Source organism: Aquarana catesbeiana, linkage group LG05, assembly GCF_042186555.1.
Source record: "Aquarana catesbeiana isolate 2022-GZ linkage group LG05, ASM4218655v1, whole genome shotgun sequence".
NCBI classification, from domain to species: domain Eukaryota; kingdom Metazoa; phylum Chordata; class Amphibia; order Anura; family Ranidae; genus Aquarana; species Aquarana catesbeiana.
The window spans coordinates 588,881,906-588,909,632 of record NC_133328.1 but is presented as its reverse complement, the minus strand read 5'-3'; the positions used below and the strand labels follow the sequence as shown (position 1 = coordinate 588,909,632).

At 41.3% G+C, this 27,727-nt stretch overlaps 1 protein-coding gene across 1 annotated transcript in view; it reads left to right on the top strand.

Annotated features, from left to right (window-relative positions):
* The window catches only part of EIF3E (eukaryotic translation initiation factor 3 subunit E), a 73,545-nt gene extending 50,586 nt beyond the window's left edge, over window positions 1-22,959 (top strand). Inside the window, exons 10-13 of the mRNA XM_073632152.1 lie at window positions 6,248-6,357; window positions 19,088-19,190; window positions 21,321-21,455; window positions 22,800-22,959. Of these exons, the coding sequence (XP_073488253.1) occupies window positions 6,248-6,357; window positions 19,088-19,190; window positions 21,321-21,455; window positions 22,800-22,838 (387 nt within the window). The 3' untranslated portion in view covers window positions 22,839-22,959. The remainder of the gene's footprint in view (window positions 1-6,247; window positions 6,358-19,087; window positions 19,191-21,320; window positions 21,456-22,799) is intronic.
* The last annotated feature ends 4,768 nt before the right edge of the window (window positions 22,960-27,727 follow it).

Below are 27,727 nucleotides of genomic sequence, written 5' to 3'. Positions count from 1 at the left end.
GCATTTTTGTCTGTCCTTTCACAAAAGCCCAATACTAATGAGAAACTAAACATCAGATTTTGAAAGCTGCCGATTCAAGAAGACGCAGCTTGTTGATCTGTAGATGTGTCACAACAACCACCAAAGCTTTAACTTTAAGATTTGGTGTGGGTGTTGCATTGGTGAGGGCATGCTCTGGTAGCGACCTATTTTAATCGATCTAATTACATTTTTTTCAGAAAATGTAAGCCATACAGGTAATCTGCTTTTTAAGGCTTACTCTATGGAGTTCATTTACTAGAACTGGAGAGTGCAAAATCTGGAGCAGCTCTACATAGAAACCTATCGGCTTCCAGTTTTTTTTTTTCTTGCCAAAGCTTAATGGAATAAGCTGGAGTTAAAAGCTGATTGGTTACCATGCCGAGCTGCACCAAATTTTGCACTCTACCGGTTTAGTAAATCAATCCCTAGGAGTCTGTTGTGGCAATGACTCAACCCTATGTCTTTGATCCACCAATCCTGTCCCATACTGGGCTTTGCAGTTCCTGTTCAAATTCAGAAACCCATAAAATATATAACACAGAAGACAAGGCCCAGATGTGTGGGGATAAGAATAGTGCCAGAGTTGCCATATTACACTAGTGCTCTTTTATAGCAGACCTATGATTTGCCCACAGGGGCAAAACAAAAAGCTTGCTTTAATCACACCGCCCCTAACCGCACATTCCTTTCTTTTTGCTTCTCTTTAGTTTCTAGTAGTGATAATACCCATTACTTCCATCCATATATATATATATATATATATATATATATATATATATATATATATATAAAGGAGCATGCAACTCATCCAATGTGACAATGCTAGGCCAATTTCCAGTCACATGAGGAAACTACAAATCGTGTAGGAGCGAGAGCACATCATGCCATGGATCTCTAGAATGGGTCCAAAAATGTATTCTGTGATCACATTGTTATAGCAATGGAGCCTTGCGTGATCCCTTTATCAGGCATGTGACAAAGTGAATTACAGAACAGAAATTATTTTTTTAAAAACATCCGCTAATCGGTGAACAGAAAATCACCTCAGCCCCACCCCCTGACATCATAATGACATATTCTGTGTAAGTTACAACTTAAGCACATCTGGTGGTGGGTTCTACTCTCAGCAGCCAAATCGAGTGATAGAAGAGTAAAGAATTGTATGTACTGCTTGGGAGGTAGTTTTTAGAATTAACTTTTTTTCTTTGCCCTGCATGGGCAAGGCGCACGTTCATTTTAACCACTTCCCGCCCACATAAAGTCATAAGACGTTGTGGACTTTGAATGGAGATATCTGGGTGGTGCCTGTAGCTACAAGCATCATACAGATATCTTTTTAGACCCCTGATCCCTCCATAAAGAGTACCTGTCACTACCTAATACTGTCACAAGGGATGTTTACATTCCTTGTGACAGCAATAAAAGTGAGTAATTTTTTTTTTTTTTTTAAAGTGACAATGTAAAAAAAGTAAAAGTAAGAAAAAAAATGTTAAAGCGCGCCTGTCCCCGCGAGCTCACGCAGCAAAGAAAACGCACACGTAAGTCGCACCCGCATATGTAAACGGTGTTCAAATCACACATGTGAGGTATCGCCACGATCGTCAGAGCAAGAGCAATAATTCTAGCCCTAGACCTCCTCTGTAACTCTAACCTGGTAACTTATTTTTTTTTTAAAGTACTGCCTTTGGAGATTTTTAGGTACCGTAGTTTGTTGCCATTCCACAAGTGTGCGCAATTTCAAAGCATAACATGTTGGGTATCTATTTACTTGGTGTAACATCTTTCACATTATGCAAAAAAATTTGGGCTAACTTTAATGTTTTTAGTTTAGTTTTTTTTTTTTTTTTTTTTTTTGATTCATGAAAGTGTTTCTTTCCCAAAAAAATGTTTTGAAAGACCGCTGCGCAAATACAGTGTGACATAAAATTTTGCAAGATTTCCATTATATTCTCTAGATTCTCTGCTAAAAAAAACATATCTATAATTGGGGGGACTAAGCCATTTTCTATTAAAAAAAAAAATATGGATTTTAACTTGTAGCAACAAATGTCAGAAATGGGCTTAGTCATGAAAGGGTTATGTGATGTTTGATGTGGCCATTCCTCCTTTTTTTTTTTTTTTTTTTTTTGCTCTTTTACAACAAATTTCTTTGCTTTGGTGCTCAAAACAGACTGTGGTTAAAAAAAAAAAAACCGAGGCTAAAAATAGTTGCGGCATGCACATGGTCATCTGTTACTAGTCATTGTAAGCATAGCAAGATGCTTTCTGAAAGTCAGGTGTGTACCAATAAATGACCTCGGCATGATCAAACCCCAAATGTCAAATATTTTGGTTTTTCTAATTGTGCATCTCTGACGAGGCTCATTTTGTGTCCATTTATAGCAAGTCATCTTTATAAAGCAGTTTAGGAACATTTTACGTGTTGGTACAGTAGCAGTATATGATCGCAAATTGGAAATGTATGTCTAATCGGGTCAAAGCTCAGCAATGGGATATCTTGTCTAGCGTTACTCACATGGGAGTGTCTGTCTAGAAGATAGGTGTACTGATCAGCAATCTGTCCCTGCTTTGATGTGATAGGATAACTACCTTGCTTCATATGACTTTAATTAGCAGGGTTGTTAATAATGGTGACCAGTCAGGGAAGGAAGTAGCTGAACGTTTTGTTGCAGTTCTTTTCACACAGTAAAATTACAGTATAAATCAGAGGCACGCAGGGGGGGCAGTTATGCATTCTTGGTAGTAATTAAGCAGAAGTTATTGAAGTGGAGGGCAGTATAACGAACTTACAAACGACATGTTGAGTCATATGGATGGAATATGGAGGATCACAAATGGTTAGTCACTTGCTCGTGACCTTACTATATATAAGATATGTTTTATGAAGCACGTTAAGCTTTAATAGGAGTTTTTTTTTTTTTTTTTTGCGCAATTATACTGCAACTTCCACCATCCCAGAAGACATACAGAAAAACTCAGAGTAGAGACCGTTTAATAAGCAAATACACATAGGTCACATATGAATGTAGTTTGCATTTAAATAATAATAGTCTGCATCATCAACACTGCTTAGAAGTGGCAAATATGTTTGTATATTACTCTCTGTAGTGAATTGACTGCTTTTCGATTATAAATAGCCAGCTGATTAAAACTTCTAAATTTACTAGTGTTCTGTGGAAATTTAGGCTTGAATTGAATTAGGTTATTTAAAGCGTACTTGATCTTAAAATGTTGTTTAATTTTATATTATTATATTTTCATATTCTATTTAATTTAATGAACATATTGATGATCTGATATACTTTTGCATAAAAAAAAAAAAAAGTTTTTTTTAGACCTACTTTTTTGTTAAAATATTTAGGTAAAGCCTGGTCCTCACTATATGTTCAATCCAACGTGCTGCAGGAAACAAAACTGACAGATCGTCGTACTAACGGCAATGATGTTACTCTAGCGATCTCCCCACTGTGTCGTTGTGTTTTGACGGGCACACTGGTCAGTGCTCGCAGCCATTAGCTACAAGTGCTGATCAGATGCTGGTTTTCCTGCATTCTTGTTTAACAGAAGCTGATCCTGAGATCGGCTAATGTCTGGCAGGCAGTTGTACACACGGGCCAAAAGTTGGCCGGTTTCTACTGTTCCCGGTGATTTCTGACCATATTCAGCCTGTGTATACGAAGCCTTTGGCTTAGCTGTGATTTTTAGGATATCACTCTTACCCCAGTCCTGAGTCTTGCTTCTCTCATCCTTACCAAAAAAATCACCTTTCTTTTGTCAAACCTATGGCGGTCAACTCTTTGCCATGTGTTTAAAGGAATATTGTGTATAAGTTGTACATCAAAGACTAAGGTGTTTCAGCCTTATGTAGTTGCCTTATGGTAAACAGTTGATCAGCGGGGTGCAAGCAGGAAAACCTGCTTTTGGTCGCATAATCATTAGAGTAGGGCTTTGTTGCATAACTTTTAAGTCTATCCAAACCCAAAAAACAAAAATTATTTTTTTTCGCCCTTTGAGAGTCGCATGATTTTAGATGCTATTGGGTTATTCTGGTGCTTGCAAGTGGATTGGTCACTGTCGAAACAAAAAAAAAAATTATAGGCCAGCCCAGAATAACCCCTCTTCTCCCCAATGTTTTTGCTATTGTCTTAGGAGGGTGTAAATCTTTTCTTCAGCTATGCTGAGAAAAGTACAAGCACTTTCCATATCCATAGCTGTGGCATTGCCTTAGCACTTGCCCAGTCTGTAAGGACTCACTTTGTTGCGTTAACTGATTGGACTGAGCACTAGCAACTACCTCATGGCTGGCACCGAGTGGCACTTTTTAAATTTACCACTACTTCCATTTTATCCTCAAAGTTTTAATACTGAAGAATTGAGTGCAGACATCATCCACTGGGTGGAGTTTTGCATTGCATACACACGCTCTACGACTATTCAAAGTAGAGGAAGTCCCACACCTACTACCAGCCTGCAGTGAAGCTAGTCACTCTGGCAACCCAAGGCTCATCCACCACTGACTGCCTGTGTTTGTGAGTGCCTTAGGCCTTGTCTTATACCCTTAGCCTAGTGGCATCATGGCAACAGTGTGTCTGTATCTAGACACCTAAGGAACAGTCCCCACTGTTAGGGGTTGCCTCAGCTCACACTCCCCTAACTCCTCCTGGGGACTTGGGACAGGCTCGGCCTCCGGTCACAGTGACCATCTGTGTGTCCCCAGTCCCTCTCTGATCAGTCTCCTACTGCCACCTCAGAAATACAAGAGGGCGTTTATACCCTTATTGATGCAGTACACACTGCCTTGCATTTATAGGTTCAGAATTCTGTCTGCAGCCTTGGGTCTTTTAGAGCTCCTACCGCTACAAAGACTTTTCCATTATACCCCCTACTCAAAGTATTTCTCTATGCAGACTGGACACACTGTGTAGGATCCTAGGCTCCACCTGAGTGTTTTGGAACTGTTCCTATTTGAGATGGAAGTTGTTGAACAATGGTCTTTATACACTGTGGATCTTCAAGTTGACTGCTTTCTGGTGTTCCAGAGCAGGTGGTTCATCCCATATTGTTGGATTCCACTTCAGGCAGGTCTCCTGGTTTGGACTCTGTTGGACACCATTTAGTTGGTGCTGTGTGTCTTTATCGCCAAGAAGCAATGCAAGTCCTTTCTGCGACAGGAGAAACAGTATATTTTTTTTATGCTGGATGATGATTTCAATCTCCGCTCACATGCATTGATCCTTTTTGAGGACAATTCCTTACCTTGTTTCCTTCTGTGCAGTCATTTTCTCCTGGTGGTGACATTTTCTATCTTGGTCTTGAGCATCAGATAGATTTTTTTCCATCCTTCCTCAGGGTTTGTTGGCATTTTTTCCTATTTGGTAAGGGGCTTGACCTAATCTGGTATCAGATTTGAGTGGTTGGACTGCTTTTGGATGTCACAGCAATTTCTGGAATCCTGTCTCTCAATTGATGAGTGAGAAAATAGGATTGTTGTACACAATATAGTTGTAAAATTTATTGGGGTCCGTTTGAGGGACACGGGTTCCATCCCTGCGTGTTTGATTCATGCTCTTGGTACTGCTTGCTACAAACTGAAACACGAGGGGGTAAAAAAGGAGTTATCCTGGACTGCTCTTCAATTTTTATTTTGGCAGGGTCCAATTCTCATCTAGGAGGCAGTAAAACCCAACAGTATCTGAATTCCTGTGAACCTCCAGAAATGGGTTTTACAGTAAGTACAAAAGTCCTAGTTTTTATATTGCATCTTACCAGCCCTTTCATGTGGCGGGTTTGTTAGTTTAAATTTGTCAAGTTAAGAACATTTTTGCAAAGTACAGAAAATGCCTATTGATATTGCCGGACATGCAGTTTCCTTGTCACTTTCTTTGAACTGAATAGGCAACCCCCCACTGCCCAGACTTACTCATCTGGCCCTGAACCAGTGAGTTCTCAGCTCTGTGGTATGCACAGCCTAATTTCCGCTGGTCCTGCACATATGTGCCCTAATTTCTATACAGTCCTGTAGGAAGGTTACAACTGGTATAGTTTACACACTTCACAAACGCAGTATTGGGCTAATGGACTGTTTTCTCTGCAATGTTCTGTATGTATAATATACTGTATGTATAAGCATCTGTTCTGAGAAATGCTGAGCGTAATTCATTGCATATTTAATAGCGATTCTACTTTACTTGTACAACTTTAACTTCCAAACCTGTCTTTCTCTTAGGTGCTGGTGAATGATTTCTTTCTTGTGGCCTGCTTGGAAGATTTTATTGAAAATGCCAGACTTTTTATATTTGAGACTTTCTGCCGTATCCACCAATGTATAAGTATAAGGTATGTCTATGCTGACTTGGTGTAAAATGACTTTTTTACAGGTAAGATAAGGTAACTACTTGGAGAGGAGTAGGTGTCCCCAGTTCTTGCATGCAGGAGTTACAGCAGCCTGGCACCCCTCTGTAAAATGTCAAGCATGAACTAGGGCATTCACCACACGCAGTTTACACTAGGAAATATAATTTTCTAGAATATAAGAAAAGTGTTTTCTGCTGTCTACTAGCATATTTTTTTCACTAATGTTCCACCTGAAGAACAATAAAGATGAATAGTTATAAGCCATAGATTCGTACTCAGATTGAGTATGGTCCGTGGTGTGTGATTTCTATCCCACACTCTCAGTAAGTTGGAAAAAAAATGTTTATCAGAGGCTACTTGTTCCTGTCTTTTTGTGTAAAGGGAACATAGTTTTTTAACATTGGTTCCACTCGGAGGGAGGTTTGTGTGTTGTGGGGTCATGATTTAAGAGGATGGGCAAAGTTCTTACTACCCCTCTCTTCTGCAGTTAGTAATCTGCTTACCTATGTGGTCACTAATTATCCATCTGCTAAAAGCCTTTGAAATCTCTTATACAATATGACTTATATCGTTGTACAGGATTTATATAGCACCAACAGTTAACACAGCACTTTACACTATAAAGGGAGACAATACACCAACGGTGCAATTGAAAACAAGAGGGTTGGAAGGGCCCTGCTCCTGTGAGATTACAATCTTTTTGAGTGAAACTGGTTCTAAATGCTGAAAGTTAAAAGTACCAAAAGAATGCCTTTGAGGATAAAATACTTGGAGTTGGGGTGCCCATAGTTAGAGTTCTATACAAGTTGGGCAGGCTACATCATTACAAAGGAGGATGCATAAGTCATGATTAGTCAACGTGTCTAATCAGCCCTTTTCCCCAGAGAGCAGGTTACTGGGGAAGGGCCTGCCTCACCTTGTAGATATGAGATGGTCACCTGATCCTGGCTGAAAATGGCTGGATTGTGTGACTGTCATGTGGACAGCCTTTAGAATGGGTTAGATTGTTGAACCAAGAGTATCAGGTGATGTCTGCATTTTTAAAGTTTTTTTTTTTCGCTGTTGCTGTTCTCTGGAGGTTCCTGTACATCTACCGTTACATGTAAGTAAAAATGCTGTCTTCTACCCAGGGACCTCTCTGCCTCATGTCATTCTGCTTGACAGCCTTTTCCACCCCAGTGCATAACATAATACCCAGTGCCCTGAGATTACAAGAATCTGAAAGCTGTAAAAAGAATGTGTATGTGGCTCAATTGAGTCTCTTTGTAAGATGGTGAAAGGCATTTTGGGAAGAATTTGGTGAATAAATGACACCCTTGGAAGTTGGGTGTTCCAACAAAGAGCACATGCTCTGGGTTTGGTGGAATTATTTGCAGCTAAAAGGACACTAAAGAGTCGTAGACACAGGCTGCATATCTGGCGGCATCGGCCAGTTCAAAAGAAACTGGCCAACATTCAGCCCGTGTGTATGGCAGCCAGTCTTACAGAAGCTGGTCATTCTGCCGAAGGGGCATGACCGAAAAAGGTCTGCCGATTGGTGCACTCACAGCCCCCCTGTCAAAACACAATAGCTCAGGGGGGGGAATTGTGGCACTAACATCGAATTGTTAGTACAGTGGCTCCGACCTGAGCTCTTCAGTTTTTTTTTTTTTTAGTTTTTTTCAGCCCGCTGGGTTGAATGGAAAAGTAAAAACCTACTAGTGTTACCAGGCTTTGTGTGTTGTGGCTCAATTGTACGAAGGTCCTAAGACCATGTGGTGTTTGTTGTCTTTTTTTTTTTTTTTTTTCTTTTTGTGTGTTGGATATTGAGACAGCGATAACTGAAAACCTTCTGGAGTAATATCTTGGCTTGCAGGGTTGAATAGACTGTATTGGGTTGTAGCAGCAAGGACTGCTCCTCCTTGCCCTAGTCAGCCATTTTTATCTACTGTACGTTTTTGGCCTTCAGTTATCCTTGAAGATTGTTTATGGCAGTATTCGTTACATGCAAGTATCTTCACATCTGGTTGCACATTGTGCTTTGAACATGCCTGGCCTTTCATTATTTCAATAATCAGAAATCGCCACTATCTTTTTGTTGTTTTTGAAGTATTTATAGCTTGTAGTTAAAAACATATTTTATGTATTAAGCTTCTTGAATCAGCGTTGGTGGATTCCCTATTTTTTATTTTTTTTTCCCTTTAATGACGCCTAGTCATATCTGGCCATATCATGGATTTTGTCTTGTATCGTGAGTACTGGTGTCGTGCAGAGCTTAGAAATGTTAATTATATAGTGATTTTAAGGTTAATTGGCACGTTGGCAAATCTTTTTCTAGGAACTGCTATTTACTTGTTATAGTAACAGCAGAAACAAAAATACTTTTATGAGGATTTGTTGAATATATGTATTTGTGGATGGATAATCAGTACATGCTCTGTAACTGCCTTCTGGTGTCCTGATGCTATGTACCAACTGACATTCACTGTGGTGCCACTATGCCAGCATCTTGTTTAAATCATATACATCTACTGCGGCAGGGCGGCCCTTTAGCGCGAAATTACATACCTGTACATGATTTTTTTCTTCCCGGTCTGCGGCGTGCGCGCTGCCGGCGACCCACTCCCAATGTTATTGGACAAAGTGGGAGCCAATCAGTGGGTCCGGCACACTCGATGTCCGCTGGGACCCGCCGATCGTTCCCGAGGCAGACAGAATGGTGGTCTGCCTATGAAAAACAAGGAACACGGATCTATCTTCTTACAGTACAAGCACTCCCAGGGAACACATTTAACCCTTTTGATTGCTCCTGATAACCCCTTCCCTACCAGTGTCATTAGTATAGTGCCAGTGCATATCATTTAGCACTAATCATTGTATTGCCATTGGTCTCTAAAAAAAAAAAGCTGTTACTTAGTGTCCGATTTGTTCTCCGCAATGTCACAGTCCCGCTATAAGTTGCAGATCGCCGACATTACTCATAAAAAAAAAAAAAAATCAATAGAAATATCCCATAGTTTGTAGACGCTGTAACTTGTGTGCAAACCAATTAATATACGCTCATTGGATTTTTTTTTTACCAAAAATATGTAGCAGAATACATATTGGCCTAAATTGATGCAAAATTAGTTGTTTTTTTTTTTGTTTTTTTTTGGGGAATATTTTATAGCAGAAAGTAAATTTAAAAAAAATGTTTTTATTAGTATAATGTTTTTTTAATTTGTCTTTTTTTTTGTAGTGCTAAAAATAAAAACCACAGATGTGCTTAAATACCACCAAAAGAAAGATCAGTTTTATTTGGGAACATTGTCGCATGACCGTGCAATTGTCAGTTAAAGTAACGCAGTGCTGTATCTCAAAATTGGCCTGGTCATGAAGGGGGGGGCAAACCTTTCCAGAGCTGACATGGTTAAAGTATAATTCCAGTTTAAACTGAACTAGTCTTAAAAGTATTCCCTGCTGGCTAGCCTGTGTTAAACATGTATATACTTATTTTTAGCATGTCCCAGTCCAGTCATGTGATCTGGCTCCGCTGTGTCGGCAAGCATCGACTGCAGGAGAGAGCGGACAATAGCTGGGACACAGGAGCCTGTGTGTGACATCACTGCTCCAGGCTTTACCAGCCTATGTAGAGAGCTCTCTTCCCTGCAGCTGGCTGGCACAGGGGATCACATGACCTGACTGGAGTGGACAGGAAATAGGCACGTATATGTATCTTTTCTACACAGATTAGTCATCAAAGGTGTTAGAAGGGGAGGGGAAATTAAGGATTAGGCTGGAATTCTACTTTAAATGATAAGTTCACCTTTCATAACATATTACACCTAGGTTATACCCTGTTATGAAAGGACTGCCCCCCCCACTTCCCTGCTTTAACAGTTAGCAGGGGATTTTCTCCCCCTGCTAGCTGTCACAATTTAAGAAAAACCCATCCATGCTGGCCCAGTGTTCCGTGAATTGAAAACTACAAGTCCCAACAGCGTTAGCGGCTGTCGGCTTGTAGTTCTCAACAGCGCCGTGTTAGTTCATTGATCCTTCCTGTCAGTCTTATCGGCTTACTTGTATGAGGTACGAGCAAGCAAGATACACTGACAGGTCTGCAGGAGATCTGCGTGGCATCAGCGATCTGATTGCTGGTCCAATGCTTTACAGGCTCCTGCAACAAAAAATAGTAAATGCACATTTTTTACCTGCAAATAATGCATTTGTTATTTTTTGTCAAAAGGTGAACTTATTCTTTTAAGAGTAACACTGCAAAAACAACTAAAGATGTCACTGAAAATGCTGTACTTGGACTTTAATAGCCATAACATTTAGTTTGAGAGTTTAATTCTGCTTTAATGTAAAAGTATGACTGACCCATCACCTGCCTGCACTTGACGCTCTGTAAAAATGGCCACATATAACCCTTGATGTGGCAGGACAGGCTTCCCTCTGCAGGCCTCCCACCCACTGCTCCCAGGTCTTCTCTCTACTATCTTATCAATACTTTGTTTATAAAGGAAATAAGCTGATGGGGGCTGCAGGAAAATGTCCCCTAATGTGCAAGTATGTAAGGCATACTTTGACAAGTGGACACCTACTTCTCAGTTATCCTCTCCAACACTGACGTGTCTGTGCTCTGTTGTTGCCACTTCAACTTCCCCAGTGTGTCCTTTCTTTGGCTGTGGCCAATGATGATTTAAGTTGTACACATATGTTAGATTGTCCAGCGAGTAACATTGATCCCCTGCACTAAGCTCCACAGTTCAGTACAAGCTCTTGGTATCTATAAGTCACTATCCCTGCTGAATTTTTATTTACATTATAGAAAATGCAGCACTTCTCTGCCCCATCTGGAGTTCCACATTTGTGGAGGTCAGAAGTAGGGTTATCATGCCACAGCAGTCCATGAGGGATATGTAGATGGCCAATGGGTTGCTCGGGCTGCAAAATGTGCCTTTTTAAGCAAAAAATTTAGTTTTGGTTAGAATAACCTTTTACATGCAGTAATGTGACGTTTTTTTCTTCTATAACATTTGTGAGGCAGCAGTTGTAATAACTTTTGAGGTTTTCTTTTTAATTTAGTCCATTGGTGCCTCCCCATACTTGTTGGCATGGCTAAGTGGTTCCAGGGAAGATGCAGCTTCAGTATAGAGTCAAGACACATTTCACACACAGTCCATTACAAGAGCAATACAACGATGAAGCCTGTAATCCATTTTAGATTAATGTGAGCCTAACCGTGAGCTGCCCCCTCTCGTATTAATGCGGTGGCTTGTCGGGTCTCCTGATGACTTCCCCACATAACTGAGTATCCCAGCGATGGTTCTCATTTTATAGGTGTTACTGGAAGAGACAGAAATAAGCCATCAGAATGTACGATCGTGCAACACAAATCAAATCTGATTATTCCACTTGTTTAAGTGACACATACTTTTATTAAAACCTTACTGGTTACATCATTTGAAGTCTTCTGAGAGATTGCAGTGCAGAAAAGCTTGTAAAATCGCATTAGATTTACTCTTCTGTGATGAGTCAAATAGATATATCACGACTTGTGTGATCGATTTTCTTCCATGCTGGTTTTCACCCTACATTGTACAGGTTTCAGACAGCAAGTTAACGTTGTTTTTTTTTTTGTGCTAAGCCTGTTGATTCTTAGGATGTGCTCCTTTTCCTTTTACTACTGAACTCCAAGGAAACTGCTAAACAGTTGAAATATGCGTATGTGACCTGTCTGATTTGTATCCAGCCACCATGTGATTCATACACTTAGCCCATCCAGAAGGGTAACAACACTTTCCCTTAGAATTAACAAATGCAGTGATCCCTCTCTTCTCCCTGCAGAAAGAGGGGAACACCTAAAGCTGGCTATGTACGTCTACTATTGGTTTCTAGTTTTAGCTAATGATAAAAAAAAACTTGGGGGGGGGGGGGGGCTTAAGCACTCCCTGCCCGCCGTATTGAAAATAACGGGAGCAGGGTAGTTGTGTCATCCTGACTGAGTGTCCTATGACGTCCAGCAGGACAAGCCGCTTGCGCGTGCCAATTGGTAGTGCGGTGTGCCGCTTTGACACACTGCATCTCCGATCTTGGTTAAGAGCCTATGACGTAGACTCTTTTTACCATGTGTTCAGCTGTGTCCAATCACATCGTAACCAGGAAGTGCCGTTTATTGGCTTTTCCTCTATTTGCGCTGACAAGGCGCGAGGAGAGCCGATCAACGGCTCTCCTGATATGGCGGGGTCTGCGCTGATAATCGGCGCATTTGATTATCAGTGCACACCCACCAGGGATGCTTACCCATGCCCCCCAGGGATGCCTGTCGGTGGTTCCTCATCTGTGTGGCCAAAAACTTACTTTACAAAAACGGAAACAAAGAAACTTTTTTTTTTTTCTCAACGTTTTCGGTCTTTTTTTTTTTATTTAGCAAAAAATAAAAAACCCTGTGGTGATTAAATGCCACCAAAAGAAAGCTCTTTTTGTGGCTACACTGTTGTATGGCCGTGCAATTGTCATTCAAAATGCGACAGCACTGAAAGCTGAAAATTTTGCCTGGGTAGGAACGGGGTGAAAGTGCCCGGTATTGAAGTGGTTAAATGATTTATACACCGTTTTAGGGTCATACGAATACTTTTCTATGTATCAAGGGATACTTTGTTATAAGATGGTGTTTACTGGCTTTATCAAGGGATACATATTTTAATGAAGGCTGGAAACACTGCTCCTCTGGGAAGTTTGCCATTATATGTATGAATGTGGATGCTTCTGCATGCCAGTTATTGACTTAAGGAGCTTGTTGGTTAGTTTGTCAACACAGGTGAATAAAAATGTATTCAAATTGCATATAAACTTTGTTTTGGAATGACAAATTTGTATAATCTTTAATTTCTGAAACAATTCTTAATGTGCCTCTCTTCAGGACTTTTTCTTGTACACTCTAAGTACACAGGATCTGATGGCCATTTTGCATTGATTGTGGTGTACTGATCCTCTTCACAGTGCAATCTATGGGGTTGATTTACTAAAACTAGAGTGCAAAATCTGGTGCAGCTCTGCATTGAAACCAATCCGCTCCCAGGCTTTTTTTGTGTCAAAGCTTAATTGAACAGGCTAGAAGCAGTGGGCTACCATGCAGAGCTGCACCAGATTTTGCGCACTCCAGTTTTAGTAAACCAATCCCTATGGGTCTTTCTACTCCCTCTAGACGGCTCACAGTCCCATGTGAAACGGAGAAGATAGAGAATTGCAGTGACCTACAAAAGCCTTCAACAGTAGAGATTCTGCAGTCTCAGAATACAGTAACATAATTTGCTGTGAACGTTGTTTTCCCATTTTTAGTGCATTTGGGTTTGCTTTAATCCCCCCATTCCTGCAACATATACTTACCTTTCCTTCACACCACTGTTGCTCCATCCAACTTTGGCAATCAAAGGAAATACTTCAGAGTACAAAGGATTATGTGATGAATCACTCTGTGTGACGTATGGAAATTTTGGTGCCGGAACTGAAACCATAAATGACAGTTTTTAAAAAAAATACATCCAAGATGGTATTGTCAGCAGCCCCAGCAGATTCAGAGCAACCTCTTAAAGTGATTGTAAACGATCACCTTTTCAGTTTAACAACTTGCCTACCAGGCCAATTCTGACATTATTCTCCTACATGTAAATATCATAATTTTTTTGCTAGAAAATTACATAGAACCCCAAACATTATATATGCTTTTTTAGCAAAGACCCTAGAGAATACAATAGCGGTCATTGCAACTTTTTATCTCGCACGGTATTTGCGCAGCAATTTTTCAAACACGTTTTTTTTGGAAAAAAAAGTTTTGTGCTTTTAAAAAAAAAAAAAACAAAACCATAAAGTTAGCCCAATGTTTTTGCATAATGTGAAAGAAGAAGTTATGCCGAGTAAATAGATACCTAACATGTCATGCTTCAAAATTGCACACGCTCGTGGAATGGCGCCAAACTTCGCTACTTAAAAATCCCCTTAGGCGACGCTTTAACATTTTTTACTGGTTACATGTTTTGAGTTACAGAGGAGGTCTAGGACCAAAATTATTGCTCTCGCTCTAACGTTCGCTGCGATACCTCACATGTGTGCTTTGAACACCGTTTTCATATGTGGGTGGGACTTACGCATGCGTTCGCTTCTGTGTTCGAGCTCACGGGGACAGGCGCTTTAAAAAAAAAAAAAAAAATGTTATTGTTAATTTTACTTTATTTTAGCTTGACACTTTTTTTTTTTTTTTTTTTTTTTCTCAAAAGATTTTTTTTTAATCACTTTTTCCTTCTATAACAAGGAATGTAAACATCCCTTGTAATATGAATATGGCATGACAGGTGCTCTTTACAGTGAGATGTGGGGTCAATAAGACCGCACATCTCACCTCTAGGCTGGGAAGCCTGAAATTAAAAAAAAAAAAAAAAAAAATCACCGCTTCCCAGCACAGATTTGCCGGCTCTAAAAGACGATATCTGAATGATGCCTGTAGCTGCAGGCATCATTCAGATATCCCCGCTCAAAGCCAAGGACGTCATTTGGCGTACGGCGGGTGGGTAGCTGTTAAAATTGAAACAAAAGGCAAAACGTTTGTGTAAAAAAAAAAAAAAAAAAAAAAAAAAAAAAAAAAAAACATTATACATACCCTTCGCCCCTTTTTATGCAGTGAGGGGAAAAAAAGTGTTTGATCCCTGCTGATTTTGTATGTTTGCCCACTGACCAGGAAATGATCAGGCTATAATTTTAATGGTAGGTTTATTTTAACAGTGAGAAACAGAATAACAAAAATATCCAGAAAAACGCATTCCATAAAAGTTTTATAAAATTGATTTGCATTTTAATGAGTGAAATAAGTATTTGTACCCCTATTAATTGGCAAGATTTCTGGCTCCCAGGTGTCTTCTATACAGGCAACGAGCTGAGATCAGGAGCACTCTCTTAAGCCCCGGTTCACACAGGGGCGACTTAGCCGCCTGACAAGTCGTATCCCGTTCTGTACTAACCGTTCTAATAGGAGCGACGCAAGTTGCTCCGACTTAGAAAAAGGTTCCTGTAGTATTTTTGGGGCGACTTCAGGCGACTTGCATTGACTTCTGTAAAGAAGTCATTTTGCAAGTCGCCGCTGAAGTCGTGTGCAGGTCGCCTCGGTGAGTCGACCTGCAAGTCGTGTTGCCCCTGCGTGAACCGGCAGTAAAGGGAGTGCTCCTAATCTCGGCTTTTTACCTGTATGAAAAGCACCTGTCCACAGAAGCAATCAATCAGATTCCAATCTCTGCACCATGGCCAAGACCAAAGAGCTGTCCAAGGATGTCAGGGACAAGATTTTTAGACCTACACAAGGCTGGAATGGGCTACAAGACCATCACCAAGCAGCTTGGTAAGAGAGTGACAACAGTTGGTGGATGGAAGAAACAAAATAACTGTCAATCTCCCTCGGTCTGGGGCTCCATGCAAGATCTAACCTTGTGGAGTTTCAATGATCATGAGAATGGTGAGGAATCAGCCCAGAACTACATAGGAGAAACGTGTCAATGATCTCAAGGCAGCTGGAATCATAGTCACCAAGAAAACAATTGGTAACACGCTACACCGTGAAGGACTAAAATCCTGCAGCCCCCGCAAGGTCCCTCTGCTCAAGAAAGCACATGTACAGGCCGGTCCTGAAATTTTGCTAATGAACATCTGAATGATTCCGAGGACAACTGGGTAAAAGTGCTGTGGTCGGATGAGACCAAAACCAAGCTCTTTGGCATCAACTCAACTTGCCGTGTTTGGAGGAGGAATGCTGCCTATGACCCAAAGAACTCCATTCCTACTGTCAAACGTGGAGGTGGATACATTGATGCAGTTAAGTTTCTGTCCCCTTACAGAAAAAACCCCCAAAGCATAAAGAGATGATGGTCGTGTACCATCAAAACTTAGGCGAGCCAGGGGATTGAAAATGGGTCATGGATGGGTATTCCAGCGTGACAATGACCCAAAACACACGGCCAAGGCAAGAAAGGAGTGACTCAAGAAGAAGCACATTAAGGTCCTGGAGTGGCCTAGCCAGTCTCCAGACCTTAATCCCATAGAAAATATGTAGAGGGAGCTGAAGGTTCAAGTTGCCAAAACGTCGGCCTGAAAACCTTAATGACTTGGATGGGATCTGCAAAGAGGAGTAAGACAAAATCCCTCCTGAGATATGTGCAAACCTGAAGGTCAACTACAAGAAACATCTGATCTCTGTGATTGCCAAAAAAGGGTTTCTCCACCAAGTACTAAGTCACGTTTTGCGAAGGGTCCAAATACTTATTTCACTCATTAAAATCCACTCATTAAAATCCAAATCCATTTTATAACTTTTTTGAAATGTGTTTTTTTTTTTTTTTTTTTGTTCTGTCTCTCACTGTTAAAATAAACCAACCATTAAAATATCGACTGATAATTTCTTTGTCAGTGTGCAAACATACAAAATCAGCAGGGGATCAAATACTTTTTTCCCTCACTGTAAGTGATCACATTCCCTCTGTTCCCTCTGTTCTTAGCTGCATAAGAGTTGGGGGGAGGAGAAACCGCAGCACACTGCGCTTATTCTGAGGAGAGCAGGCGGAGTTTCCCAGCACAGCTAGAGAACTGACCATGGTGTGTTCTCCTGCTTAGTGCGGTCAGTGTTTTAATAAAGCAGAGGGACTGGCATAAACACCAGGGACAAAGGAAGCAATACAAAAAGAACAGGAGAGTTTTTCATACAAGTACATGGTACAACAGGCACATATCAGGAATTTGAAATGCTGGGGTCACAAACGCTTTAAGTAACACTCTTCCCCTGACTGCTACATGAAATTTTATATATATAGGTGGAGGAGCTGGGCCAGCACAGATGGTAGAAACTCCCAGAAAAAGAAAGGGCTATGACATGCAAAGTTTAAGACCTTGCAAGTCTATATTTTTATTTTAATTAGTGACCTGGTCTCTTTAAGGTAGAAAGTTTTTTGTTTTGTAAGTAAATGAAAATCTTCAGATAACTTCCAGGTCCTTTAGCTGTTGTCAGACTTAACATTACGCAGCCTTTTCAGTTCTTTCTGTCATGGTATCACTTTCATGCAGACAAACAATCCATCTAGGAAACCCGATAGAGGCTGTAAACCTTATAAGTGAGTCATAGTTGTGTTCGCCACTTTAAAGTTTTATGTACTCACATGTCTAGCGTGACAGCGGAACAGTCTGCAACTTACTCACTGTTTGTTTTAGGCAGCGAGGAGGTCAATTTTAAGCAGGAAGCTATAAAGCATTAAGAAAGGCATAGTGGATGACTTGATTATTGCTCATTTGCATATTAAGATTCAGTCCTTAATCAAACATTGTGTAAGGCTGGGAATTGGGCAAAAGGGATTAGCTGTCAGGAAAACCACATTAGTTGGCCGTATAGTGTGCGTTGTATGCCGGTCAGGATGACTTGTGGTAACAGTATGGAAATGTGGCCTCTTGCGTGGGATGTGTGCTGGTTTAAGAGCAAAATTTATACACTGGGTGCCTTGTGATGTTTTGTGAACAAGTGTTGTGACAAAGCACATCAAAGTGCATAGCCAGCTGCGTGCTACCATGTTACTAATTGAGTTAATTAGAAACACTTCTCCAGACCAATTATCTTTCTGGCCTTGCAGGTCTGGGCAAAAGCTAAGAACAGAAGCTGAACTACTGCCTTTAATAGAATATCTGCCACAGTAAACAGTCAGAGGTCTGCTGGATCCTGACGGGTTTATAACTCCAGGCAAATAAAGCAATCTCCTTCAAAAGTCATGAAATGATTTCACACAGTTGAAATGTAAAGTCTTATATTGAGCCATCGCAATGCTGCTGGGGAAAATATCCTGCCCTCTAATCAGAGGGGGGAAGCAGGGGGTACCTTGGTGGGGTGATAAAAAGTGGAGGCTTTGGGATCGGGATCACCTGAGTAGAGAGATTTACCAGTGATTAGAAGACATTGGAAGGAGCTAGGGGCAGAGTCTGCAGACTTATGCCTACATTGAGCTTTGTTACACATTAGGCCCAGTTCACACTGATGCAGCAAATTCTGTGCGGTTTCCTCACTGCGTGAAAAACGCTCTCCCTGTTCATGCAAACCGCTGCAGTGTGTGTTAACGACACCCCAAAATCAGTTGGCAAAACACAGTGCAATTTGCAGAATCTGATTGCATGGGTGTTCACACATCCAATTCTGGTGTGGCAAAAAAGTGCCCTGCACAATTTTTTTTTTTTTTTTTGTGGATGCGGTGCGAGCCTTACAGAATGGCTCAAATCGCACCGCTGCAGAATTGCATGTGATTTGAACAGGAATGTGGTGCGATCCAGTGTGAACTGGGACTTAATGTATTAATTGGTAGGTATTATGGGACCACAAGATCCTCTGCATTACCATTTTAAATCAAATATATTTAGCTGGCTGGTGTTATTCTTTAACCAATGTGTTGCTAGCAAAGATTCTGGATGGCATTAAAGGCGCAGTCAACCATTTGCAAAAATATAATGTGTGCACCCAAAATAATAATAATATAAAAAAAGTGGGATTTATTACACCTACGCATTGGAGCCTGAAGAGCATTGCAACCAAAATCGATGCTTCACAGTCAGTTGCCAGGCTCCTGTAGAGCAGGAAGTAAGCAGTGGAGTATGTGTGGTGAAGTAGTAGTTTGGTATATTGCATGAATTGATGAGCGCCTCCTTATTGGTTGATAATTTACTTATGTTCTTTCCACAGCATGTTGGCTGATAAATTGAATATGAGCCCTGAAGAAGCTGAAAGGTGGATAGTCAATTTAATTCGCAATGCCAGACTAGATGCGAAGATAGACTCCAAGTTGGTAAGATTTCTTTTTTTTTTTTTCTGGTTTGTCAGATGTTCAAAGGGTAGGTTCACATTTTAAACCTGTTACACTCACATTTAAGGTGTACATGTTCCCTTTAACTGCCAGAATCTTCTGCATCTAATAATTCTGTTAGATTTCTATAGTTGTAGTATTCCTTTTAATATTCCTAACTGAGCCCACTGCACCTTGCCAGCAGACCTTAGATCATCAATGTAGGTTCGCCAATCGGAAAAAATGTTCTAAATCTTTTGAAATTTTGCATTGCTGGCCTTTAGAAAATTAAGTGAGGGTTAACTGAAGTTCTAACCTAAAGTAACATTCATGTTTTCGTTAGCAGTCCAGTGATTGATTGCCACTGTTCATCCCCACAAAAATGTAATTGTTGTTACTGGTGGACATTGAGGCGCAGGAACGCATCTGGATTCTTCTTGTGTCTCTTGAGAACTCAATAAGTGACAGATGTCCTAAATGTTGTCCTCAACCTAGTTTACTTTGCTGAAGATATTTTTCAAAGGATAAAAATACCTTGAACCAATTTATTTTTTACAGAGCCCCCACACTCCCTCCCCATGCTAGCTTTACCACAAACTAAAGACCAGCAGTTGTCGTGGACCAGCATCTTGTTTTAGTTGTCGCCCCTGTCATCTTATGAGCTGGCGGGCTGCAAAGCCTTCCTCTATAGACATTAATGGAGAAACCATCTACTTGTAGGCCTGTAGTCAAAAGGCGACAAATGTGCAGCCTACATGGTTGGTAAACCGGAGTGCTGCTAAGAATAGGCAGTGGTTACTAGTTTTAAAGGATAAGTTCTCCTGTAGGAACATGTTATATTACATCCATATTTAGGGTGTAACATGTTCCTAATCACCTAGTCCATAGTTTTCAATGAACTGAGTGTGCTGATCAGTGCCCTTGTAGTCCATTGACACTTTTTCCAAGCTTCTAAGTGAATGCCTATAAGATGTGAGCAGAAAGCTGGAGGATGTCTTCAGGAGCCTGACATTGCACGTGCGATCCACTGTTGGTGGGTGCAATGCTTTGCAGGCTTCTGGGGGAAATAATAAATGTTTTTTCTCAAAAAGGCGAACTTAGCCTGTAACATTGCCAGTTAATTTTAGATGAAAGTGACATGGGCTTGGAGAAAAGGGGGGGCATTGGGATTTAAGCATGTCTAAACCCAAAAGCAAAATGCAGCTAACCTGTTCTTTAGATGTGGTGGTTGAATTATGTGTTTTTTTTTTTTTTTTTTTGTTTGCTTGGAAATCCCGTGAATAACGCGCTTTTTGTTCCAAGTGGCCCAGTCTGCTGTATCTATGGGGGCAACAATGATACATTGGTTAGGAGGAGTATTGTGCATTTAGGAATGCATAGGTGTACAAATGCGTTAAGAAAAGGACAAAAGTTTATAGAAAATTGCTGTAGTTGGAAAAAACTCTCTGATCATTCTGGTGGTCACTGAGACCTATATGGACAACCTCATTAATTGCCACCTGTATTTTTAGTTCCTTGTTAGTCATGGCAATTCTTGGTGTATCTAGAACAGCCATTTTCAACCAGAGTTCTGTAGAATCCTAGGGTTCCTCCAGGGTTGGCTAGGGGTTCCCTGAGCTTTGGCTAACTGTCCTTCCACCTACTGGTTCTTGCATAGTTCCAGGTCCAAACCCACTTGGCAGAGCCATAGCATGACTGCAATGGTTTCATTCTGGCCACCCTTCTAAGAGTAGCATTCTTCAGACCTACCACGACCAATGTAAGGGCCATTTTTCCAATGATCTCTGATGGACTAAATTTTACCAGGGGCTCCATGAGATCCGAATATTATTTTAAGGGTTACTCTGGGGTAAAAATTTTGAGAGAGGCTAATCTAGAAATTACCTGCAGCACAAAGTCCTTGCAGTGACTGATGAAATTAGTCATTTATGTATTCTCTTATTCTAAGTGTTGTAGCATTTATCAGTCAGTTTGGTTGAGATTTACAGTTTTCTATGTCTATTGTCTCTTACTTGCACAGGTTGTCCTTGTGGCTGCCTTCTGATTTATAATTGGTTTGAACAGCCTGTTCTTTCTATAAACCCATCATAAATACTGCAAAGACAGTACATAACGTTTCTCTTCCTTTCGTAGGGTCATGTTGTAATGGGAAATAATGCCGTATCACCTTATCAACAAGTCATAGAAAAGACGAAGAGTCTTGCTTTCCGCAGTCAGATGTTGGCGATGAACATTGAGAAGAAGATGACCCAGAACACCAGGGCTGAGGTGATGAGACTGGTTTATTCATGTCACTGTGTGCATAACCTTACCTTCACACAGGGAAGATAGACTTTTGTTGTCTTAACAGTTGTTTCTTAAAGTGGCCGTACTGTTCTATTCCTCGTTTTATTGTTCTTAAAGTAAACCAGTCATTACAGAGATGCAGGGCAGCCTTTGCAGACCTCTTAAAAATTCAAGCTGCATGTTCTGTCCTCTCTGACTATAAAGCTGGCCATTGATGAGTAGAATTTCAAACAAAAATTCTTAGGGAAAGAATGTTCTAGAAGTTTGTTTTCCTAATCACTAGTGGGGTAAAATGGACATTCGTTTTCTACCGCAGTGAGGAGAGAATTCAAAGGAGGAGGAGGGGAAAAAAATTGCACAAACTTTTAACAGTGTATGTGGTTTTCATTTGGTAAAGTCCATTCATTCCTAAATCAAATGTTAAAAGCAAAAGAAAATCTTTTGAGGGCATTCAAATTGTTCTAAGAATTTTCTTAAGACTTTTTTTCTTAAGCATTTTTGTTTGAAGTTCAATCAATTTATGGCCAGCTTAATACAAAGTCACTGATCCCATACAATTATATGGAGCCAGGACAGTTGGAGCAAAGTTCTGATCTGCCTGCTTGTTACAAATAAATTTAAAATATTGAATTTAAATGGTAAGCCTAACAGCCAGGCAACTAACAATTTCAGGACGCAAAGTCCGCACTGGCAGCCATCATAATCCTTATAGCATTTGATCTACATCCACCAATCTGATTATCACATGCACTGGATAACAGACTCTGAATGGACATTTGCAAAATAGCCACCATTTTTCATAAGAGTATTATGTAGGCTAGTTTCCTGGCTTTATTTTTCTAGTCACTGACTCTTAAAGCCCAACTCCAGGAATTAAAAACAATTAATCGCATAGCAAGTTGGGATCCAAAGTACCAGCTTAGAATCTTGGTTGTACAAATCCTTTTATTTGTAGCTTTGGATCCATGGCACCCTCGAAAGAAGCAAACGGACACGTCACTTCAAAAAAGACTGATGACTAAATGAGAGGTGCTTCAGCAGATGTCGCATTTGACATGTGTATTGGTCCACGTTAATATGGCCACTAATTTAATAAAGGCTTTCAGGGTTACTTGTCAATGATGCCCCATGACAGTGACTGTGTACTGTATAGTATTGCAGTATGTATGACTTGGTATAGACTTCCTCATCTAATTAATGTAGATGGAATGTGGACTGCTCCAAACATAGTTTGGGATGTGTCTGTGGTAGTCATTCATACTTTTTAGGATGCAAATATTGTGTAGAACAAACTTTTAATTTTTTTTTTATTTTCTTCTTTTTTAGGCTCCTAATTGGGCAGCTCAAGACAGCGGATTCTATTAATAAATGTATCAGAACATCTAAATATTCCTTTGCTAACTTCAGCAGTGTGCTTTCTCTTACATAGCCTACTGTAAGACTGATGTACACAGTGTTTTGAATAAAATTGGCCTCTCTTCTTTTATCTGTGACCAAGTTCGCTTTTTATTTTTTATTTGAATTTTTTTGTTCTTTAAGAAATATACACCACTCAGCAGTATAATTTTAGGACAACTGACAGGTTAAGTGAATAACGGTGATTATTTTGTTGAAATGGCATCTGAAAGTCCATGTATATTAGGCAGCAAATAACATGTCCAAGTGTTGAAAGCAGAAAACAAAAATGTGCATCACAGTTTGCTGGGTACGGGGCTGTGTAGCAGCAGACTGGTCAGGGTGCTCATGCTGACCTGTGCCCAGAAGCACCTAAAATGGGCACCTGAGCATCAGAACTGCATCATGGAGCAATAAAAGGTGGCCTGGAGGTGGCAGTGTGATGCTTGGGTAATGTTTTTCAAGGGAACTATGGGTACTGCCATTCATGTGGATGTTACCTGTCTAAACATTATTGCTGACCAAGTACGCCCTTCATGGAAACGGTATTCCCCACTGCTAGTGGCCTCTTTTAGCAGGATAATGTGCCATGCCACACTGTAAAAATAGTTCACAGATGGTTTGAGGAACACAACGAGTTTGAGGTGTTGCCTTCACATCCAAATTCTCCAGCTCTCAGTTCAATCAAGCATCTGTGGGATGTGGTGGAAAATCAAGTCCAATCCATGGAGGCCCTACCTCACAACTTCCAGGACTTAAAGAATCCGCTATTGACAGCTTGGCGCCAAATACCACAGCATATCTCTAGGCGTCTAGTGGTGTCCCATGCCTTGATGAGCCAGGGTTGTATTGGCGGCAAATAGGGGACCTACTCAATGTTAGATGGGTGGTCATAAAGTTATGGCAGTGATGCAGTGCGATTTGAGCAAAATGAATGGGCTAAAATTGCACCGCACTGAATTGCATGTAAAACCGCATAGACGTGCGATTTATAATGTGAATAGGGGCTTAAAGCAGATCTATTACATTTTAAATTACAAATTAAGGCACATGTCAGCGTTGCCAAATCTCATAAATATTTTTGGTTGAAAGACTCCTGAGCCCTGTTGTGACCTAAAGCCCAGGCATTCTAAATTATATGACCTCTGGTTATTAGAAGCAATGTGAGTGTTTCACCTTATAAAAGGTATCCCTGTGCAGACAATTTTTAGCCAGAAGGACCCTGTATGGTAGATACACAGGAGTAAATGAGAACAGAAAATAATTGTACTGCACCAAGCAGGAAGAAGATGATTCAATTATGAGTAAATATGGCTTCTACCATGTGCAACCACAAATTTTACTCAGAAGCAACATTTTTAGGGTTCCTTCAAATTTATGCTGCTCGTTCATGCACGTTTCATTAAGGAAACCCATTCATTCTAAGTGGGTTGACAATGCGCAGCAATGCATGAAAAACTGGACCTGGAGCATTTAACACAGTATGTGTACTGCAGTGCATGTTTATTGCCAGATACTGTATTTGTATGTTGGGGTGTCCTTCTAAATGAGTGGCACCACAATGCATGACTCGATGGCAAAAAACCATTCTCAAACATTAACGGACACTATGCTAAGATTTCAGAGTATTGCAGAATAGGGGTGAGCTTGAGTTTGACTCGAACATCGGCTGTTCGCCGAACATAGAACAATTTGGGATGTTCGCGGCAAATTCGAAAGCCACGGAACACCCTTTAAAAGTCTATGGGAGAAATCAAAAGTGCTAATTTTAAAGGCTTATATGCATGGTATTGTCATTAAAAGTGTTTGGGGACCTGGGTCCTGCCCCAGGGGACATGTATCAATGCAAAAAAGTTTTAAAAAGGCCGTTTTTTCGGGAGCAGTGATTTTAATGCTTAAAGTGAGATAATAAAATTGTAATATTCCTTTAAATTTCGTACCTGGGGGGTGTCTATAGTATCCCTGTAAAGGGGCGCATGTTTCCCGTGTTTAGAACCGTCTGACAGCAAAATGACATTTCAAAGGAAAAAAAGTCATTTAAAAGTACTCACGGCTATAATGAATTGTCGGTTCGACAATACACATAAAAGTTCATTGATAAAAACGGCATGGGATTTCCCCACAGGGGAACCCCGAAGCATAATTTAAAAAAAGAGTGGGGGTCCCCCTGAAGGTCTGGTATGGATATTAAGGGGAACCCTGCGCCAAAATTAAAAAATGGCGTGGGGGTCCCCCTAAATTCCATACCAGGCCCTTCAGGTCTCGTATGGATATTAAGGGGAACCCTGCGCCAAAATAAAAAAAAAAAATGGCGTGGGGGTCCCCCTAAATTCCATACCAGGCCCTTCAGGTCTTGTATGGATATTAAGGGGAACCCTGCGCCAAAATTAAAAAAAATGGCGTGGGGTCCCCCCAAAAATCCATACTAGACCCTTATCCGAGCACGCAACCTGGCAGGCCGCAGGAAAAAAGGGGGGACGAGAGAGCACCCTCCCTCCTGAACTGTACCAGGCCACATGCCCTCAACATTGGGAGGGTGCTTTGAGGTAGTCCCCCAAAGCACCTTGTCCCCATGTTGATGGGGAGAAGGGCCTCATCCCCACAACCCTTGCCCGATGGTTGTAGGGGGTCTGCGGGCAATAAAGGACTTGTCAAAAACCGTCTCTTGTGTTCAACCTTTTTGACACTTTTTGTGAAATGGTAGGGGTACATTTGTACCCCATTACCAATTCACACGGGGGGGGCGGGATCTGGGGACCCCCTTGTTAAAGGGGGCTTCCAGATTCTGATAAGCCACCTGCCCGCAGACCCCCCACAACCACGGACAAGGGTTGTGGGGATGAGGCCCTTCTCCCCATCAACATGGGGACAAGGTGCTTTGGGGGGCTACCGCAAAGCACCCTCCCAATGTTGAGGCCATGTGGCCTGGTATGGTTCAGGAGGGGGGGGTACTCTCTCGTCCCCCCCTGTTTTCCTGCGGCCTGCCAAGTTGCATGCTCGGATAAGGGTCTGGTATGGATTTTTGGGGGGACCCCACGCCATTTTTTAAAAAAATTTTTGGCGTGGGGTTCCCCTTAATATCCGTACCAGACCTGAAGGGCCTGGTATGGAATTTAGGGGGACCCCCACGCATTTTATTTTGGTTTGGGAGTTCTCCTGTGGGGAAATCCCATGCCGTTTTTATCAATGAACTTTTATGTGTATTGTTGGACCGACAATTCATTATAGCCGCGAGTAGTTTTAAATGACTTTTTGAAATGTCATTTTGCTGTCAGACTGTTCTAAACACAGGAAACATGCGCCCTTTACAGGCATACTATAGACACCCCCCCCAGGTACGAAATTTAAAGGAATATTACACTTTTATTGTTTCACTTTAAGCATTATTAAAATCACTGCTCCTGAAAAAACGGCTGTTTTAAAACTTCTTTTTGCATTGATACATGTCCCCTGGGGCAGGACCCAGGTCCCCAAACACTTTTTATGAAAATAACTTGACAATAACCAGCGCCGCTGAGGGACCCCAAAAGAGGAGGATTGGGGCCACTCTGTGCAAAAACGAACTGCACAGTGGAGCCAAGTATGACATGTTTGTTATTCTTTTAAAAAAGAGGGTTTACAAACCCCTTTAAGAGCTAGTAACTGGATCATACGATGGTATATGGCAACCATAAAGTTATGACAACCAGAACCAGTGCAGCTGACCAAAGACATATGGAAGGATGTAGCATGAAGGAAAGGTACTGGTGGACAGCTCTCAATTGTCTGGATGTGGAAATGGTGAAAAAGTCAATAGGGTCATAAATAAAGGTAATGTTTTTATACCATCAATAAACAAGGTAATAGATAAAAAAAAAAAAAGTTTGAATGAAAATAAAGAGCCAACAATACCACTTTGGATCCCAAGGGTGTTGAAGGGTTAACACCATCTGAAGAGCCAGCTGGTGGCACATGGAGGGGTGCCAATGTACATTCTGTAGAAGATAGAGACCTGGTCCGGGGAGAGAGACCTAATGTCTGGAGGCAGAGGCACAGGTGCGTGTGGGAGGTAACACTGCCACAAGCTGCAGGATGGTATGTTGCAATCGAGGACCCAGCTAGAAAATCCAGTGACACTGCCTTGGGGGTGTCTGCCAATCGTGGTGGAGGGGGAAAGAACAAAAAGGAAGCAGAACCAGAGACGGGAGCCGAGCTTTGCCAATGGCAGGCGCACCTTGATGTACGGTACCAACCGGAAGTGTGGAGGCCCGTGAACCAGTGTGGAACGCAGGCTCGTCTTTTGTTGTGACAAAGCGTTATACATGCGTGTTAGCACAGCTTGGCTCCCCTGGTCTCCGGTCCGCATCCTAGCTTTTTTTTTTCCCCCTCCACCACGATCAGTAGAGATACCCCCAAGGTAATTTCACTGGATTTTCCAGCTGGGTCCTCGGTTGCAACATACCATCCCCACAACTCGTGGCAGTGTTACCTCCCACACACACCTGTGTCTCTGCCTCCAGCCATCGGGTCTCTCTCCCCAGACCCGGTTTCAATCTTCTACAGCAGGTATCTTTAAACTATGGCGCTCCAGCTATTGCGAAGCTACACCTCCTATGAGGCTTTGTAAAATGCTGACATTCACAGACATGACTAGGCATGATGGGAATTTGTAGTTCCTGAACAACTGAAGGACCATAGTTTGAAGACCCCTGTTCTACAGCATGGACATTGGTGCCCCTCCATGCTCCACCAGCTGGCCCTTCAGATGGTGTTAACCCTTCAACACCCTTGGGATCCAAAGTGGTATTGTTGGCTCTTTATTTTCATTCAAACTTTTTTTTTTATCTATTACCTTGTTTATTGATGGTATAAAAACATTG